Consider the following 20675-nt stretch of genomic DNA (forward strand, 5'->3'; position numbering starts at 1 on the left):
GGTAAGATAGATCTTTTACAATTTTAGTTAATTTACAGGGGTTTATAAATGGCTTTTATCAAGGAAGTTCTCTTCGATCCCTAGTTTTGTAAGATCTTAAAAATAATAAGCAGGTATTGATTTTTATTTAATTTTTTCTGTATCTTATGAAAAGGTTGATTTATCCTTTAATTTTTTAATGTGATGGATTACATTCATGGCTTTTCTGATAAACTTATTTTGGTCATGATTTTAAAACACAGTTGTATTTGTTATGCAAATATTTAGGATTTTCCTAATTTTTCTTTCTCTATTAATATTATATTAGTTTAATAATATAAACTGACTAGTTTTTCCTATTTTTAAAAAAATTCCTGGGTAGTCCTGATCGGTTTGGCTCAGTGGATAGAGCATCGGCCTGCGGACTCAGGGGTCCCAGGTTCGATTCCAGTCAAGGGCATGTACCTTGGTTGTGGGCACATATCCAGTGAAGGGTGTGCAGGAGGCAGCTGATCGAGGTTTCTCTCTCATTGATATTTCTAACTCTCTATCCCTCTCCCTTCCTCTCTGTAGAAAATCAATAAAATATGTTTTTTTAAAAAAAATCCTGGGTAGCATAAAATAGAAATGATCTCTCTGAAGGGTTTGTTTAATCTGTCTATAAAATTGTAATTTCCTGGTATGTGCTTTTTGGGGAAATTGTCTTTCTGACTTTGATTTGTAGTAAAATACATATAACTTGAAATTTCTCATTTAAACCATTTTAAAGTGTACAGTTCAGTGGCATTAAGTAAATTCACATTGTTATGCTGCCATCACCCATATCCATCCACAGAGATCTTTCCTCACAAAAGGACAAGATAAACAATAATTCCTATTTTCCTCCCCCCAGAGCCTGGCAGGCACTACTCTACTCTCTGTCTCTGCATTTGACTACTCGGAACACCTCCCATCAGTCGAATCCTACATTGTTTCTTGCTTTGTGAATGGCTTATTTCCCTTGTCGTAGTGCTCAGCCACGTGGGAACCTGTGTTAGATTTTTTTAAGGGCTGGATAATATTTCATTGCCTGATATTCCAGTGCCACATTTTATCCGTTCATTTGTTGAACACCTGGTTTGCTTCCACTGTTTGGCTGTTGCCAATGATGCTGCTGTGGACATGAGTGTTCGGGTATCTGAGTGCTTGTTTTCAAGTATTGGGCTATATACTCAGAAGGAATTTCTGGATCGTATGGTCATTCTGTTTTTAATTTATGAGGAACATTACATTGTTTTCCACAGCAGCTGCACCATTTTACTCTGCATCGCCGTGCACAAGGGTCCGAATCTCTCCACATCCTGCCAACAGTGTTATTTTATGTCTGTTTGATAGTAGCATCCTTATGGGTTGGTCGGATTTTAAATTAGTCATTAATCTCTTCGAGTGTATTTCAGTTTTCTGATTTATTACATCTGTTTTGGTAAATTTTCTAGGAAATTATGTTTTCTTCATAAGTGTTCAAAAGTCTTACCAAAAATATTTTTCATAGTATTCTCTGTGATTTTTAAAGACTTCTCTGTGTTTTATTTATTTTAGCATTATTTTTTGTGCCTTTATTTTTTTGTGATCGTTCTTGCAAGATGTTTGTTAGTATTTCAAAAGATTTGGGTTTTGGTTTTGTCAATCCTATCTATTGCTTTTTAATTTTTTATTTCATTAGTGTTATTTCTTGGTTTTAATATTTCCCTTTTACTTCTTCCTTGGAGATTATTTTGCCATTCTTTTAGGCGAATGCTTGCCTCCTTAATTTTCAGCCTTTTTTCTAATGTTAAGTACATAAAGATATTAACTTCTAAGGTCTTCTTTCACGCAAAGTATTTTCATTATTATTCATTATGTATATTTTATTTCCCTTATATTTTTTTTCTTTGACCCATTAGTTGTTTAGAAGGTTGATTTGAAATTTCCAAATGTAGAAGTTTTATCTATTGATTTCTAACTTAATTGCAATAAGAGCAAGAGAATATAGTCTGAAATTCTTTGAAATCTGTCTTAGTAATAGCACATGATCAGTTTTTTAAATGTTCTATCTGCTTGAAAAGAATGTATATTTTCCAGTTACCCTATCAACCACATTAATTATGATATTATAATATTCTGTATCCATAGTGATTTTTGTCTATTTATTCTTACAGTTATTTTTGGAGGGTATTAAAATTCCCATTTGTTTCTTCTTGTTTTGTCCATTTCTGCTTATTTATTTTGAGGTTATATTATTAAGAGCACACGAGTCTAAAACTGCTGCCCTAGCCAGTTTGGGTGAGTGGACTGACTGAAGGGTCACTGGTCCGATTCTGGTCACGGACAGGTACCGTGGCTGCAGGCTCGATCCCCAGCCCCAGGTGGGGCACATGCAGGGGGCAACCCGTTGATGTGTCTCTCTCACTCTGTCTCTCTCTTCCCTTCCCTTCCTCTAAAAACCAATGGGAAGAGTATTTCCAGGTGAGAATTAACAAAAAATATACGAAGTAATATTTTGTATCTTCTGCCCTTGCTAGTGTTGCTAAGTAGTTAGAGCGCTAACCCGGTCACCAAAGGGTCTCAGACTCGATTCCCCATCAAGGGCACATACCTGGGTTGCAGGTTCAATCCCTGGCCCCGATCAGGTCATGTCAGAAGGCAACTGATCGATGTGTCTCTCTCACATCTCTCTCTCTCTCCCTCTCTCTCTCTCTCTCTCTCTCACCTCCTGGCTCCCTCTCTTCCACTCCCTCTAAAAATCAATGGGGGAAAAATATCATTTTGTGAGTATTAACCAAAAAATAAAGATAAAATTGTGTGTCTTCCTAGTGAATTCAGCCTTTTGCTATGTGGAATGACTCTTTTTAGTGTGAGTAATATTATAAATCAATAGTTTTCCTTTTTCTCTGCTGCTGCTTTTTGTTTTTAGCATAAAATTCATAATAAATTCACCCAAATAAACTGGGGTATTTTTTCTAACAAAAACTTTCTTACATAAAATCTGTTTTGGTTGACAGTAGTATAGATACAAGTATCCCGCTTTTTAAGTTTCCATTGTGCCACCTTGCTTTTACAAAAGACCTACATTAAGTATTTTGTTCCTACTTTTAAGTATTTTGGTAAAATTCTTTATAATACCTAAGAGCACTAGGTGTATATGCTAGTATATTGTTAGTAGAAAAATAGTAAAACAGTGATTCATGTGCCCATCGCTCAGGCTAGAGAGAATCTCCTGCAGGAAATTCTGGAGTTTCTTTGTATGTATATACTCTTGTTGTGAAATATGTTTTCACTGGGTATAGATGTGCAGCTTCACAATTATTATCTTCAAGAATTGAGTGGGTAGTTTTTGTTTTTTGCTTCCATCGTAATAGGGTAAGTTTGTTCCTCTTCATTCTTTCTCAGAATTGCCTTGACTATTCTCTGCTTCTCAGTTGGCACATGACCTTTGCAATTAACTTATGTAGCTAAGAAACTTCTGTTTGAATTTTTATTGGGATTGCATTGAAATTATAAATTAAATTTAATTAGATTGAATTAATAAGAGTAGATATATTTTAAGTATTAATTCTTTCCATACAGCAACATGTTGGTCTACTCAAGTCTTGGTTGCATGTGTGTGTGTGTGTGTGTGTGTGTGTGTGTGTGTGTCATTTAGTAAAGTGTATAGTTTTCTTCATTTAGTTGTTAAACATTTTTTATAGACTATTCTTACTTTAAATAATGGGTTTTAAAGGTATTCTGAGTTTTACTTTCTATTTCCTTTTAAACAAAGAGATATTTCTAAGGTTATAGATTATATAGATTATGTGTGTGAGTGAACATGTTTAAAAGTGACTCATGGATTTGACTTATGTCTTGCATAGGGGCCAGGCTGGTCTTCAGTGCATTGCTCAATTTTGAAATCCGTGCTACCAAAATGAGTACTATTCTTTGTTTTTAATTTCAACTTTTATTGCATTATGGTCAGAGAATATGGCTAGATAGGTTGTACTTTGGGGAGTTTATTGATTTTCTTTATAGCTTAGTACATTATAAAATTTTAAGAATATGTTTTCTCTCTGGGTATGTATCATATATTAGATCAGTTTTGTTCATTGTTACACAAATGTTTTTACTCTTTTAATGCTTTTTTGTGCTCAGCAATATCCTTTTCTCAAAAATGGAAAGACTGCTAACATATTGTTAGTATTTGCATGTATGTATTTCTTTTTTTATTTCTTGGTGATATATATTACATAGTCTTATCATGATCACATTTACATATTTTATCCTACTAATGAATTTTATCTTCTAAGAATATGAAACATCTCTGTTTTCTCTCTAATGTCTCTCTCTTTGAATATTACTTTTGTATGGTACCAACATTGCAAACTTCATTTTGGTTAGTGATGCCTGATATGTCCTCTTCCTTCTCTCCCTTTCTCTGCTGTCCCTTTCATAGTTTTATTTTTGCATCTAGTTTTATCCCTAAAAATATACTTTTATTTTAGTTATTTTCTCTTCTATAAAAAATAAGTACATTGCTATATGTAATCAGTTAATCAGCTTATATTCTGAGCTTTGCTTTGAGTTATCTGTTAGACCTCAGATTAGATCAGAAAGGAACATCAGAATCTGCAGACATCTTTACCTCATTTATCATTTCACCCTTCAGAAAACGGGTCGAGTATTTGTAATTGTCACTGAGTGACAGGGGGACAGATGGTGGACCATCGTCTTTATCAGAAGATGGCCTCTTCTCTTTGCATGGCGTCTGTTTCACAGTATTTCATTAGCTTCACTTTCTCATCTGTCATTCCCAGCAATACAGTCCGTAGATTATAATATATAAAAGCATAAATGTATCCCCTACACCTATAGAAAGAGAACTTAGCACAGTTGAATCCTCTGTATAATTAAAATAGCCGGTAAAGTTTGACAAGTTGTTGTTACATGTGTTTAATTTTTCAAAATGATGCTGTCGCACAAAGGGCCTGTTTTGATAAAAAGTATTATGTTTCAGATTTTCTCAAATTTGCTGTTTGATGAAATTTTAAATTTTATCTAAACATAATAGAACTCTCAAACTTTTTATTTTACTTTTTAAGCATTTCTTCAGCACCTGCTTGTTCATTCTGCATTCATCCAGGTGCCTGAAAAACACAGATAATAAAACTGCCACATGAGCTACCTCCTCAGTTTGTGCTATCTCTGATAAATTCATAGTTTCACGAGTTTCTGAACACGCTCTTTAAATATAAATGGACTAAGTTTTATATATGGTGGTTTTATTTTTTAGTCGTATTTGGATAATATATGTAGATACTTTATTTGATATGGCTAATGCCATCCAGCAAACCGGTAATCACACACCAGAGTTCCGCTTGTCTGTCTGGAGGACAATCTGCTGGAATCGTTTTATGAAGGGTTGATATCAACCAAAATAATCGTTTATCACACATGCTTTTGGCCTTATTCTGAGTTAACTGTGACATCCAGAGATTTGTCCCTCTTTAGCTTTCGCAGTTATCACAAGCCCTTGGCACATAGTAGGTTGAGAAAGTACAGAATGATGATGAGAGAAGAATGAGTTTTCCAAAAGAGTGTTAAAACCCTGCATTGTTTTCTCATCTGATTAGTAACTCGGCATCCACCCTGCTCCTGAAAGTAAACTTGCCTCCAGAGAAATAAGCCTCTTGAGCATAACACACCACCTTTAAATTTCCAAGTAAAAATATACTTGTTATTATTGTAATGAAGCTTTGGTCCTTTTTTCAAAGGAGATCTTTAAACCCTTTTGATCTAGGAAGAATAACATCCTTAACAATTCTCAGTCCGTATTATAGTATTTCAAAATAATGGGAAGCAGATTATTTCCTTCAACGTATCGATGTGCCACATTTTATGAAATGTGTTTATTCTGAGGTAACACTTGAGAGAGCTCTAAAATGGAAGTAATCTTGTATCTGTCATTCATATTTCCCTATATATCCTATTTTTAGAACTTTCACATTCCTTCCCAAAGATCATGAACCTGTCTGTAGCTTAATTTTTTCATGTCTCTTTTACAAAATCAGGAATTATGAGAACCTTTAGGAGGAGTTAGATAGAATATCAAGATCATAAACCTCAGTATTTAATATAGTAAATGATGTTAGAAAGGCCAGAGCTTTGGTCTAGTATGCCATAAAAGGTAATTAAAAGAATAAGAGGGGTATAAACTCTGATGAGATCATGTCTGTATAGTATTAGTTTCCTTACATACATTTATTAGTATTTCATATTGTAGCAATGATGCTAAAATGAGAAGTCACAATTGTGACTTAAAAACCAGACTTCACATTTTTTTAGTGTGCGAGTGTGGAATTAGCCATCCCTAATTACCTTTTGGTGTTTTCACATTGATTCTTAGAATGTTATAAAGGGGGCACTTTAGAATTTATTGTCTAATGCCTTTATTTTACTAGTGAGGGAACTGAGGCCCAACTCGTCACTTTGTCACGAGTTGCAGAATTTATCCTGGTGTAGACACTTTGACTTACAGTTCAGTGTTATTTCTAACTGGAGGCACAATGCACAAAATTCATGCAAGAGTAGGCCTTCCTTCCCCTGGGTGCCAGCACCGGCTTCCCTCTGGCACCCAGGACCCAGGCTTCCCTCGCAGCCCCGGCTTCGTCCAGAAGGACGGAAGGACGTCCGGTCTAATTAGCATATTACGCTTTTATGATTATAGATGTGCCTATAAGAAAACTGTCTGCTCTTTTTTTTTATGCGGGGGGAGAGGGAGATAATTTTTATTTCATCTTGTGTTACTTTGCAACTAATCCAGCACTTAAGTGAATAAGGAACATTCCTCAAAACTGTCTGTTCTTAATGCTTATGTAGAATGAACAGTGTCAAAAGGAATGGCCAAATAAAATATATATCTACACTAATAAATGACAAAGATGCTAATTGACCATACCTTTGCTACACCCACCAACCCATCAGAAGAGTATGCAAATTAACCCAACAAAGATGGTGGTTAATTTGCATACACAGGCGCCCAGCGAAGACTGAAGACAGTGTAGAAGGAAGCCAAGCACTGCAAAAGGGAGCCAAGTGTCAGAGAAGGGAACGGATCGGAGGTAGCAGAGATGGGAGCGGAGCTGAGGCAGCGGACATGGGAGGGAGCAAAGTGGCGGACACAGGAGGGAGGTGAAGCAGAGGACATGGGAGGGAGCCGAGGTGGCAGGGAAGGGTGGGAGCGAGGCGGCGGGGGAGGGAGGGAGCCCGCCTCAGTGGGCTTCGCTCCCTTCTCTGCTTCGCTCCGGACTCAGGAAGTACTATTCTTGCAGGAATCTTCCTGCAACAGGCCTCTAGTCTATATAATAAAAGCCTAAGCAACCATTATGGTAGAACAACCAAAACAACCGGTTGCTATGATGCACACTGACCACCAGGGGGCAGACACTCAATGCAGGAGCTCCCCCTGATGGTCAGTGCACTCCCACAGGCACTTGAATGGTGCGCACAGGTGTTAATGGCATCTTGGGTTCGGCTCTAGGGTGCTCGAGAGAAATGAATATTGTTATTTCACTTACTTGGGTAAGCCAAACAGAATTTTAAGATTCAGGTGTACAAATCATTTTTTCATACAAGATAAATGTAAAACATACCCCCGAGTAGACAGAATAGTGCGACGAGCCTCCACATACTTACTCATCACTGAGCCCTACAGTGGTGACCTTGTGGTAGTTCTGCCTCACCGACAGACATCTCACCCATTCCCCAAATAATATTTTGAAGTCAGTTCTAGATACCATTTCATGATAGCTATTTTTATTTTTTAATACGTTTTTATTGATTTTGGAGAGGGAGAGAGAGATAGAAACATCAATGATGAGAAGGACTCATTGATCAGCTGCCTCCTGCACACATCCCACTGGGGATTGAGTCTGCAACCCAGGCATGTGTGCCCTGATTGGGAATCAAACTGTGACCTCCTGGTTCATAGGTTGACACTCAACCACTGAGCCACGCCTGCTGGGCTGCATAATCTTTTATACTTACTGTAAGCCCGTAGCAATACTGTGTTATTTTTTATTTGTCATATTTATTATTTGATTTATTTTGCAGGAGCATCTTTCCTTAAAGAAGTACATTATTGACATTGTGGTCGAAAGTCCAGCTCCACCAGAGCCTTTGAAAGACGGAGAAGAGCGGCAAAAAAATAAAAAAAAGGCCAAAAAGATCAAAGCCCGCATGAACTCCAGGTACCATAACTATCCTTAAAAAACAAAAACTATTAGTGATGTATTCTTTTTAATGTAAATTCAAGGAAGACCCTCTAACCCCCACAAGAAGTTTAAAGTTGTTTACTTCAAGAAAGCCTCGAAAAGAACACGGATGAGCCTAATTTATAGCCACTTTCTTTGATTGAGAAAGAAAACTGCCTATCGATCTAGAGCCCTTGCCTTCACCTGCTAAGAGCTCTCCTTATAATTTGATGCAGCGGCCCTGCCAAACTTGTGCCTCCCCCAGCATGCGGTGGGATGTCTGGTGTGTGTAAACCAGGCCTATTTTTCTTCCCAGCTATTGATTTTTAAATGAAGTATTAAAGAAAATCAATAGCAATCAACAAATAGAAGTCTGCTGGCTGTAGTGTTAAATCCCATGACTAGGCTTAATCAATTTGGTTGCCTGTCACAACAAGAAAAAGTTCAAGAAATATCTGGAAATGGAAAGTGAGTTGTCAGACCTGTAGTTTATCATCAGCCTCGAAGTGACATCTGAGGCCCAGGTAGCTGGTGGCGCAGCGTGACCTCGCAGCTCTGCCCCCCCCATGACGGATGCGTCTTGTTCGAGGACACAGTGCGGTGCCTCCCGAGCAGGTGATCTGAGAGAAGTAGCCTGAGTGTGTTGTCATACCGTTGTTCCCAAATATCTCGAAAGATGGAGAAGCCTGACCCCTGGGAACAGGAAACATGGGTCTAGAATAATGGTGAGTGGCGGTCAGCTCTGTAGTTTCCGACTTCACGTTGTAACCAACCAAAGGCTCCATTTCCTCTCACAGAACCATGACAGCCTCGGAGCGGTCACGCAAAGAGCAGAAGAGGGTTCTGACTGTGTTTTTGAGGTCCCTCCAAGTTTCTAGAAGTCGTTCCGCAGCAAACTTCAGGGGGTGATGGTCCTTCATTCCTGGTTTATGCAGAGAGCCTGCCGACCTGCCTCCGGGCTCTGGGAGGCCAGGGGCCCTTTGGACTCCTTCTTCCCTCTCTGTGCACATTCGAGCTAATCCAGTCCTGTGGCTGTAAGAGCCTCCACTTACCACGTTTGTGTCTCCAGTGCTGTTCCAAGTGGGTCTGTCCCAGGAAGGCCCTCCCCTCCCCTCCCCAGCACAGCCCCTTCTCTTTCTCCCACTAACCCCACATCTAACCCAGCTGCGGATAATGTTAGCTTTGCTTTAAAATAGACTCAGGGTCTCAGAATCAAACGTCACTGCTGGCCCTGCGCCAGGCTCCCTCTCGCCTGGGGGTTGCTCTGCTCTCCCTGCTTCCGCCCGGCCCCTTCGGTCTGGTGTACACGCTCCAGCCAGAGCGGGCTGGTCAGATGCGAGTCCGATCATGTCGTTTTCTTCGCTCAGAACCTCAGGTGTCCCCTTCCCATAGGTGTCCATGCTAGCCCGTGCCTTCTCACCGCCTGCACTTCCAGCCCCAGATAAGCGTATGCTTTGATATCACAGACATCTTCCAAAGCCGCCGTGTCTTCTTTGTTAGATGGAAATGAAACCGGGTCGAGTTTCCAGACCGTGGGAAACAGTTCTTACGCAGTCCCGCACAGCGCCTGGCTCAGATCCCTGCCCCACGGTCACCATTTCCACCTTCCATCCGAGGCCACACTCACTCGCAGCTACCAAGGGGTTATTGTCCCATTTTGATCTGTCCTAATGTTTTGGCCGATAGCATTGAGCATATGTAGGTTTAAATTACACATAATTTAACATTTAATTCTGATTTAGCTATTTAGTTCCCAGGTATCACCTGCGCTCGTTTGCTTTTTCCCTGTTAGGCCTGTTATAATTTGTGTCTTTCACATTTTTGTGAAGCAGAGTTTAGTTTTCCACCTCCCGTTGCTGGCTGGGTTGGCATACATTGTGGCTAATTCTTTCGTAGGTTGTTGCACTAATTCTTCGATGGGAGGACCCTTTGGATGAGCAGTTAAAATTTAAAGTAGCTTTTTCCTCCCCAAAGAGAAACCGACAGATTAAGCAGCATTAGTGGATGGCTGCAGTGACACCTGTGAGACGCTGGTGTGGGCGCTGTCCGCTGCCTGGTTCAGGCACGTGGAGCCGAGTGAGCGGTGGCTGTTTGCAGACACTTGGCATTTAGTCCGTATAAAAGGCACAAGCAAAACACAGCGGAGCCTTGAGTGTCTGGTCAAATGGTTTCTACCGGCTTTGAAATTATTTCTAAAGTTAAATTACCCTTCTTTATCTATATTTAATATTGCATACTATATGCCTTTGAGTTCATAGATGCTCAGCCACCTCAACTACTTCATAGAAACTTAATATGGTTTCAAAGTAAATAATCATGATTTTAGCATCTTTAAATTCAGTAGTGTTTTTATGAATCTGCTTTCTATCCATAAAGAAATATATTTTTAGGTCTTTTTTGACAGCATTTATAGTATTTTAACGAAGCAGTTTCAGAAATCAAAGTGTTAAAGTTAATGTAGTAATGTCCCTGGTTTTGGAAGAGGAAAAACACAGAATTAGCAGCAAAATAACAGTGATTGCACTTTTGTCTTTTCAGGGCCAAGGAATATGAAAGTTTAATGGAAACAAAAAATTCTGGCTCTGACTCACCTTATAAAGCAAAGTGAGTATTTCATCCGACCTTTGAGTTCTCCGTTTCCTTAGTCTCTGCCTGCAGCAGAGCGTACCTGAGCCTCGTGTGCCTGTGGGCACGGCTTTGTGTCCGGTGCCTAGGACTTCGCTCTCCTAATGCAGTGGTGTCCGGCTGGGGGCGATTTCCCAGGGGGCCTTGGTCTCCGTCTGGGATATGGGTAACTTCTTGGTCATCACAGCTCGGTCGATGGTGCTCTGCCACCACGTGTGTGGAGCCCCGGGTGCTGCTACAGTCCTCAGTGCACAGGGCAGGCCCTCAGCCAAGAACCACCTCGTCCTAAACGTCCCTTGTTCTGACACAGTAGTTCTGGCTCGACTGCTGGTTCCTGCCGGGGCGGCTCTGTCAGGAGTCGGGTGACGGTCGCTTGGACGGAGGAGGATTTGGACTCCCGTCCGGCGTGAGTGTGACGACGCCACAGCTGTTCTCTGATTTGCGGCCACAGAGGTGCGGGCGGAAGGGTCTCTCCTGGATGATGGGGCGCAGGTTGGGGTGTCTCAGGAAAGGCGTGCGAGTCTGGGGCTTAGGACGTGCACTGGAGGCTTCATGGTGCTCAGTGAAACATGCCAATTGTGCCAGATAGTTATAGACAAAGATGACGTTTTTAATTGTGAAAAGGGTCAGGAAACACTTAAATGCACAAATTGTGTACTACCTCTAATTACATAGTTGATAGATATGCTGTAGCGTTTTGATGTAGCAACGCTTACATTCAGAATAGAAATATTACCGCCTTTCAGAAATAAGACACCCATCAGATGATTTTTTTATTATTTTTCGGAACTATTAGCCATTGCCATTCTAAAAGGAAATACAGCCTTTCACAGAGGAGAACAAAATCACCAAGATTGTGAGGATCCTGTAGAGCTAAAAAGCCCCTGAGATCAAGTGAACCAGTAGAACAAGAGAATCAAGTCAGTGAAATGGCTGATCACCGAATGAATGTGATAATATTAACAGTGGGCAACGTTTACTGAGTGCTCACCTTACGCCAGGCTCTACATGTGAGGACTCATTTATTCCTCACAACTCGGTGCTTTTCTTCAGGGAAACTGAGCCTTAAGAGGGTCAGTCACTTGCCAGAAGTTATGCAACAACATATCCAGGGTATGAAAATGAATGGCTTTCTTTCTGATAATCAGTTGGAGAACATAATCATCATTTACAATAGCAATATAAAAATAAACTATTTAAGAATATACTCAACAAGAAATGTATGAAGCCTGTTTAAAAATAAAACTTTAACATGCTATCAGGGGTATAAAAGAAGACTTGTGTAAATGCAAAGACAAATTATACTCTTGGATGGAAGTCACAGTGTGGTAAATTCTCTATAAATTTTCCTACATATGGAGTGTGATTCCAATGACATAACAGCCTTTTACAAATAGAGGTAGAAAGAATCCATGTGAAGGCCTGAGGGGGCAAGGGTGGGTTGAGGGGGTAAAAGGGGGACATATGTAATGTTTTTTACAATAAAGATAAATTTTTTGGAAAAAGAACATATGGGAAAATGAGAATTTCTACAAAAAAATTTTTTTGAAGGAGACTGAAGTAGGACCAAGCTAACAGATATGTAGTTAAAACAGCTTTTCATTGGCACGTAAATAATAATACGTATTGATGGGAAGAGATTTTTAAAAAGAATCTAGAAATAGAGCCAAGAATTTGAGGACAGTTAATGATTTGAGGACCGTGGTGTAGTGCTGGCAGAGACGTCCAGCGGAAGCTGAGCGGCTCCGCGGTGTGTCTGTAACGTGTCCGCTTCTCCACCGGGGGTGGACTCGCTTCCCTTCCTCTTCAGCGTGGTCTCGTCTCTCGACCAGCTTGACCCACAGACCTGGGCAGAAGCCACTCTGAGCCGTGGCCTCAGGACAGCGGAGGCCTCTGCTGCAGCTCCCTCTCCTTGCCCCCGTGGCAGCCTGTGCGGAAGTCTGGCTCGGCCCCGGGGCACATGCAGAATCCCTTCAGGACGCTCCTGAGGTGGTTGGCTTGCTCTGGTGAGGATTGCCGCCTCAGTATCCACGGGGATATCACGCCCCTCAAGCCCCATGGCCAAAGCAAGTCATTTGGCCGAGTCCACAGCCCCGTGCAGGGAGCCTGCACTCAGTCCAGCAGGTGACCGTTCAGGGGCTTGTGTGACACAGGCCGCCCGGCTGCTCTGGGTGTCCTCTCACTTGACAGCCTGCTTTCTGCTGACCTTTTGCCTGGTTCTCGTTCCTCCTCCCGACCCCCACCATCGCTGTTACTAATGGAGAATCACTCCCTGGTCATCTCATTCTGCTTCATGATTTTAAACATCTAGTCACTGATGGATTGATTACGTAGGGACTTTTTGAGCTTTTATATTTAAAAATAAAGCTTAAGCATATTGTTTAAAAATAGAAGGGTAGCCCTAACCGGTGTGGCTCAGTGGACAGAGCGTCGGCCTGCGGACTGAAGGGTCCCAGATTCAATTCCGGTCAAGGGCATGTGCCTTGGTTGTGGGCACATCCCCAGTGGGGGGTGTGCAGGAGGCAGCTGATCGATGTTTCTCTCTTATCGATGTTTCTAGCTCTCTATCCCTCTCCCTGCCTCTCTGTAAAAAATCAATAAAATATATTAAAAAAAATAGAAGGGTAACCAATAGCCCTAAATTTAAACCATGTACCTTTCAAATAGAGGAGGTGAAAATAAGAAAAGATAAAGTGTTTGTCTTTCTGTCCACACACCAGAGTGGACCCGGTCTCTTCTTACCCTTGTGCAGATCTTCCCAGTGATCCCAACAAACTCCCCGAATTTCACTGTGATAAAATTTAGGGTTCCTTCCAGAGATACTCTTACAGCTCACATTCACCAGTGACAGATTTGAACGTGGAATTATTGTTGGAATTTGTTCAAGTTTGGAGAAGAAAATATCTGACTGTACAACATTCTCCACAAAATCATTTACCTGACAGACACTTCTCATATTTTAGCCCAGGAGTTACGAAGCCTCCACTCTCTTTCATGCTAGAAAAATTATCTGCCAGAAGTAATCCGAGTAACATTTCTGTGTTAAAAACTGCGCCCTCTAGCAGCTCCTGTTTTTGCCCTGTAAGGGAAATGGAGCTCAGTGCGGTGACGTTCTGTGACTAAAGCACGAATCCAGCCTGAGGCGCTTGTTCTCAGATGGGCAGTTTCACTGGTGCTTTTGTGGAGGCAGCAGGGGAGCAGAGGGCTAGCTCACGTTACCCAAGCGTCCCCTGGATTTGGCATTCTTCCTTGAAGGGCAGGCTCACATGAGTCCCGGGTTTGATTTACCTCGGGTGAAATACAAGCCTCTTGTCTTCTGTGAATTAAAATGGTCCTGTGCCTCCCCAAGTAACGCTGGTTCTCAGTGGAATGTGGGCATTACTGGTAAGAGGACTGCTAGATTCATATGCATTCATTGCTGGCCGGATATTTAGTTACACGGTGTGCAGTCTTTGTTCAGCCAAAAGCTGAAGTGGCTACTTACCTATCACACAGTGAAGTTCGCTGCCAATATTCTTCCACACGATAAGGTCAGTAACTTTAATCGTATGGGACTCCGGCCCATATTCAGTTAGACTCTAACTGTTAGAGGGGGGGGAAAAATGTTGCTCTTACTGGTTTTTTTCCTTTTGTTAGATTGAGAACTTTCTGTCAATGAATAGTAATAATAGTTGAACATTTATTGAATGTCCACTGCAGTGAGTGATGTTCGGTAAGTTGCATTATTTACCTGTGATCTTCCAAAGCTTGGAGAGGAAATATATGCACATTTCCTCCACTTTCAAGATGAAGAAAGTGAGCTTCGGAGAGTTCATGACCTCCCGGGCTGACACATGTGGTCTGTGCTGGAGCCAGGTTTAAGCACAGGTATTTTGGCTTTGGAGTTGTGTTCAGTCTCACGTATCACAGTAACCTCACATGGGTAGCTGAGGTTTAAACTGGAATTCACCAGTGTCTTTTTTTAGCTGCATTTGCGGTTGCCTTTTTTGAGAAACTTTTACATAAATGCAGCTATAGATGAAATTGTATTCTAGCCTATTATTAGTTTGAGAATAAATGTCCTTTTTTGAATTAACTGATATGGTACAGAGATAAACCTGGGATTTAAAGATCGCATGCCTAGATGTCTGTCCCAGTAACACCGCTACCAGTTATGAGATCTTGGGAAGGCACCTGATTTGCTTGAGCCTTCGTTTCTTCATTTTCCAAACAGGGATAACACTAAGGGACAGTGTTCTCAGAGGATTAAATAAGGTTTTGTACATGAAAGTGCTGTGTAACCTCTGAGGTTGTGGGCGGGGTGAAGAACGTAAGAAGACCCTTTCTCGGCCGTTCCCTGGCGGTGTGCCCGGGGGCACGTGTGTGTGTGTGTGTGTGTGTGCGCGCGCGCGCGGAGGCAGCGTGTTGGGCTGTGGCTGTGCCGCGAGCAGGAGGCAGGACGCTCTCCTGGAGCCCCTCCTGCCTTCCGCACCGTCCAGCATGATGGCCTCCAGCCACGTGTGCTGTTCATAGTTCAACATTAAAACTAGTGCGGCTTACATTTCCCTTCCTCGGTCACACTGACCACTTCCTGGCTCAGCAGCCGCCGTGTGGGACGTCCCGATGTGGAGCGTCCCCTCCTCGCAGGAGGCTGTGCTGTGAGGCTCGTGGAGGGAGAGCTGTGTGACGAGTGGCCAGGGCTGGTCGACCAGGACGCTGACGCTGATAAGGGATCAGGAGGACTTTCCCAGAGGAGGATGAGGTGGGGCATCTGCAGACACTGAAGCGGGAAGGAGAGAGGGCACAGATCCCGGGAGAGCGCGGAGCGTGGACTGGGGTGCAGCAGCCCACACGGGAGGGGCAGGCCCCTCAGTTGTAACAGGAGCGTGTGGGTGACGTGCAGAGAGGCTTGAGGCTTTGTGGAGGAAAGTGAGGATTTTCTTGTTCATTACAATAGCTCCCATTGCCTGTGAAATGTAAGATCTGATGAAAGCAAGAGGGAGAAAGAAAGGGGGGTTTGAAGGGATTGGGGAGAGTGTGAAGCAAGTCTTTGTGGAGAATGGGCAGGGGCAGCCGGACAGATGGGTCGGATCCCGGTCATAGTCAGACCAGCCTGTTCATGGAGTGGAAGAGCCTGGCAGATACTTACCACCAGCTAAAAAGATGAATGGCGCAGGACGCTGACATGGAGCCTCGCCCCAGGGAGAGCCGCACAGTGATGGTCACTGCCGGGTGGCACCAGGAGTAGCACCAAACGAGAGGGGAAGGTGACCTGTTTACAAGAACGTGGTTATAGTGACGGCCTCTGGACTCCATCCCAGATAAAGGTGAAGGTCAGCAGCAGGGTCTGTGAGCGAGGACACTGGAGAGACGGGCGAGGGTCTAGTGAGTGTCAGCTGGTGAGATGCTGAAGCAAGTGAGTGGAAAGGAAAAGATTGCTCACAGAGAAACAGAAGATGTAGGGGCCACAAGAAATAGGATAGCAGCCCCCTCACTAAAGAACCCCAGGTTCTAGGTAATGTGTAGTGTTTCCTGGTGAAATGCAGGTGATAGCTTGATTGTCTAAGTAAATGACATTAGCAGTCGGCAGGCAATTCCAAATTGCCTGTAAATTGGACCATGGGGAGTTTGACGTTAAGAGTTTACAAAGCTAATAACATAATGTCCAAGCCAGCTTAAAGATTTAAATCAAAATCTGAAACACTGAACTGACCGGTGTCAGTCAGTGGTTGGAGCGACAGCCTGTGCACCAAAGTGTCTCATTGGGGTCACTCCCTGTCCTCAGTTGAGGTGTGTGCGGGAGGCAGCCAGTCAGTGTGTCTTTTTCACATCGCTGTTTTCTCCCCCCCTCCCCCGCCCCCCACTTTCTCTAAAAAGCAATGGGAAAAATACCCTTGGTGAGGATTAACAACAGCAACAAAAACCTCCTCAGGGGGTGACGCTCAGGTTCTCTGCCTTGTACTCACCTCTCGGCATCTCCAGTTCTGTTCACGGTGGTGACGGCCACAACTGCCCTCCCCAGCCCTGTGCACAGACGGCGCCGTCCTCTTCTGCGGGTGCGTGAGGACTGGGTGGGTGTTGGTGACCAGGAAGCCACACCAGCCTTGGGGGTGGTTGCTTGTTCTCCCCCCAGGTGCTCTGGGGAGCAGTTTCTAATACAATAATGGGAGTAACTTGTTTCAGAAAGTTTAGAAAAATGAGATACTGTGGTCTCGCCCATGCAGGGTGCCATTCCCTTCCACTCACTCCTTCCCTTTCATTTTGTGTTGAAGGCTTCAGCGACTGGCCAAAGACCTTCTGAAGCAGCTGCAAGTCCAAGACAGTGGGTCGTGGGCAAGCAACAAGGTTTCCGCGTTGGATCGGACCCTGGGAGAGATCGCTAGGATCCTGGAGAAAGAGGTAGGGACCACCTCTGGCCTCGGCCCCTGTCTCTGTGGGTCTTTCTCTCTAAGGCGACGGGCAGAGGCTGGCGTGTGCGTTTCTATTGTGTTTCCAAAAGCCAGTCAGCCTTCCGTTGACGGATGATTTCCTTTTGTTCTTAATTGAGTTGACCTTTTTCCAGTTGTTTTAATTGAAGTCCTAAATAACAAAAAATGTTCCTTAGGTCATGATTTCCTCAGTCATATTTTTCTCCACATAAACAAAATGAAATTATTTTAAATGGAATCATATCAATAAAGACATACAATTTTATCGCAGAAAATATACAGCTTTGAGTCATAAAGCTCATAGATCATAAATTTTCACAAAACACCAATTTTCCTCTACCAGCAGAAGATTTGGCTGTTTTCTTTAATGACTTACAATCATTAAATGTTTCAATGACAGTTGAAAATATCTTACCTAAGAATAGACAAACATGTAAATTGACCGTCCCTCCGCGATGCTCACCAGCCAATCAGGAGAGTATGCAAATTAACCCAACAAAGATGGCGGTTAATTTGCATACGTAGGTACGAAGTGTTGGAGTAAAGACTGAAGGCTCCGGCCAGAGCGAAGGCCTGGGTCCCGGGTGCCGGAGGAAAACCGGTGCCGGCAGCCAGGGGAAGGGAAGGCCTATTACACGGATCTCTTCATGCAACAGGCCTCTAGTCCTTAATAATTTTACAAGTCTTTAGTATTCACTATAGAAAATTTTAAATGTACAAAGAAATAAAACTCCCTGTAATGCCCACTGTTGACAGTTCATTATATTTTTTTCTAATCCTTTTACTATACATGTTTTTAAAAATTTTTATGTCAAATTTTTATCATGAATAATTTCTCATGTCTTTAACATTTTTTTTAACCAAAAAATGTGTCACGGTTTACACAATTTATATCTTAGGTAGTTTCTAATTTTCCTAATTTAAAGTAATGGGCATATATTTTTTCTTATTTTCTGGGTTTAAATTTATTATATAACATTTTATACTTTAAAAAGACTGTAGTGATAAAAGTAACTTAAGTGCAACCAGCAACTGTGAACTCACCACCCCAACGTAAGAAGTGGACTATTCCTGGTGTGATCCTGCCTCACACCCACTTCGGCTCCCTCCGGGCAAACACTGCATAGAATTAAAGGGGTGGTTTTTCTTTGTTTTTTAAAAATAGGTTTATTGTTTCATCACATAAATGTATTGTTAAATAATATATTACTTAGTCTTGCTTATACTTGACCTTTATAAAATATACTCTAGACCTTTGTGGATTATAACATTCACAATTATGGTTCTAAGCTTTTTTAAGTTTATAAGTTATAGATGTTTTGCACTTATTTTCTCTGTTATACAGTGAATACTTCATTGTGTTAATACTACAGTTTTTTAATCCATTCTCCTGGCATGAACATTTGTTTTCAGGAATTGGATGTGTGTGTGTGTGTGTGTGTGTGTGTGTGTGTGAGAGAGAGAGAGAGAGAGAGAGAGAGAGAGAGAGAGAGAGAGACAGGGGTGCTTGCACATTCCTGTATCAGAGCAAATACATGAGACTGTCTCTGGAGCCAGAGCCCAGACTCCAGTCTGTGTCCGAATCGCCTAGAGGACTGGTTACCACAGTGCTGGGCTGCCCTGGGCTCTCTGGTGCAGTGGATATGGGGTGGGTTCCAAGGTTTTATATTTCTAGCAAGTTCCCAGGTGACACGGCGGCTGGTCTGGTCACGACGTCTGCCCGGGGCTGGAATTAGGACCAATTACTTACAAGGTGTGCTCAGCTGCGTTTGGCCGCAGACAATGGTCCTGTGTGGAGCGGAGACAGCGTTGGGCCGTGGCACGGGCAGAACCACAGGCTCCACGCTGAGGGACGGGGTTCAGGACCCGGTCGATGTCAGACGTGGTGTTGGAGGTTTGCTGTGCCCTGGAAAAATCCCCATAGTTATCGTAAAATAACTATAAAGGGTTTTATGAAGGGCACTTACACTTTGGACTAAGGGCAATTGCTTGAAAATACCACTGTGTACACCTTATCTCATGAATATTGTTTTAGATCGAAGTAATCACAGAATTTTTGAGGAAAAAGTAAAATAACCTTTATAAGGAGGGTATTCATGATGAAAATCTAAGGAAAGTTATTTCATTCACAAAGGGGCAATTTACTGGAATACCACTGATTCCTTATAATTTTGGGGAGAAAAATGTCGTCTGGCTCCCAGTCTAAATGGCCTGTATCGGAAACGTTGCTGCAAAGCTGTCCTCAGAGTATTCGCTGCAGGGCCACCACGTGGTCTGAACGAACCCACAGTCAGGCCCTTCCTTATTTTATAACTAAAACCCTTTTTACCTCGCCCAGGCAGACTCACTTCATGTGGATTTTGTTGGGAGAGTTATACTGGCATTTCTGTGAAATTCAGCAAGTGGCATTCATGATTTCAGCTTAGGGTTGTAAGTAACCACTTCCTTTTGTTTGGAAAACTGCCTGGGGTTCCAAAATCATTAGAGGCAGAGTCCAGTCCAGTACCCAGTGAAGGATTTGAAGGCACCTGGCAGTGACCAGTGGGGTGTGGGCAGCGTGAGGGCTTCACCTCTTCACTTAGACCTCAGCACCTGATGCCTACTCTTGTTGCTGGAGGCAGTTTTCCTGGGTAACGTTCAGGAAGTTCTGAGAGCTGCCTTAGAGAAAATGGGTTAAACTGCTGATGCGCAGAAACACTCGTATAGCAGCAGAGGTCAGGACACTGAGGAAGCCTAGCTTCCTTCCGGCCCTTTGAGTTCTGTGGGTCTGTCCAGAAAGAAAAAGTTTGTAAACTGTTGTGTTTGTTACACCTTTTAGCAAACTTCAGCCACCTGTAAGAAATATGGTGGTGTAGGCTTTGCACCAACTCTACAAACAAAAACATCTAAAAATGCTGCAAAAATTAATTTTCTTAAAAGCGTCAAAGAGCTGAGAAGAAATTAAATAATTACCAGGTTAAAGAAAAAGCAAGAATTGTGAAAATTGTGCTTATAACTGCATTCCCTAAGAGCGTTCGGCAAATGTGAGTTAGGACTTGTAGGCCTCATGGGTGAGGGGACAGCAGTAATGCCCACGAGATGAAATCTAATAGGTTTTCCTTTCACAAAGAGAGGACACCAGAGCCTTCTCCCCGACTTACCCACGGACACGCTTGGCATCGCAGAGTAAGGAGCCGTAACTCACCCCAGGTTAGGTTCATATCGCTGTATTATTTCAGATGCTGCGTTGAGTTTAAAGTACTGCCTGATTGAGCAGTGATGTGCCTAGGAAGCTGACAAGGATATTCAAGTCCCCATTGGAAGAAAACACCTTTATTCTAGGCCTCAGATAACTTCTCAAATCATTTTTTTTTTAATCCTCACCCGAGGATAATTTTCCATTGATTTTAGGGAGAGTGGAAGAGAGAGGGAAGGACAGAAA

The 20675-nt window shown here is 42.5% G+C and overlaps 1 protein-coding gene across 1 annotated transcript in view; it reads left to right on the top strand.

Moving 5' to 3' along the window:
• The window catches only part of SCAPER (S-phase cyclin A-associated protein in the ER), a 149143-nt gene that overhangs the window by 53571 nt on the left and 74897 nt on the right, over nucleotides 1–20675 (top strand). Inside the window, exons 21-23 of the mRNA XM_015566174.1 lie at nucleotides 8083–8219; nucleotides 10761–10826; nucleotides 17099–17225. Of these exons, the coding sequence (XP_015421660.1) occupies nucleotides 8083–8219; nucleotides 10761–10826; nucleotides 17099–17225 (330 nt within the window). The remainder of the gene's footprint in view (nucleotides 1–8082; nucleotides 8220–10760; nucleotides 10827–17098; nucleotides 17226–20675) is intronic.

This window comes from Myotis davidii, unplaced genomic scaffold (genome assembly GCF_000327345.1).
Source record: "Myotis davidii unplaced genomic scaffold, ASM32734v1 scaffold1622, whole genome shotgun sequence".
Classification (NCBI taxonomy): domain Eukaryota; kingdom Metazoa; phylum Chordata; class Mammalia; order Chiroptera; family Vespertilionidae; genus Myotis; species Myotis davidii.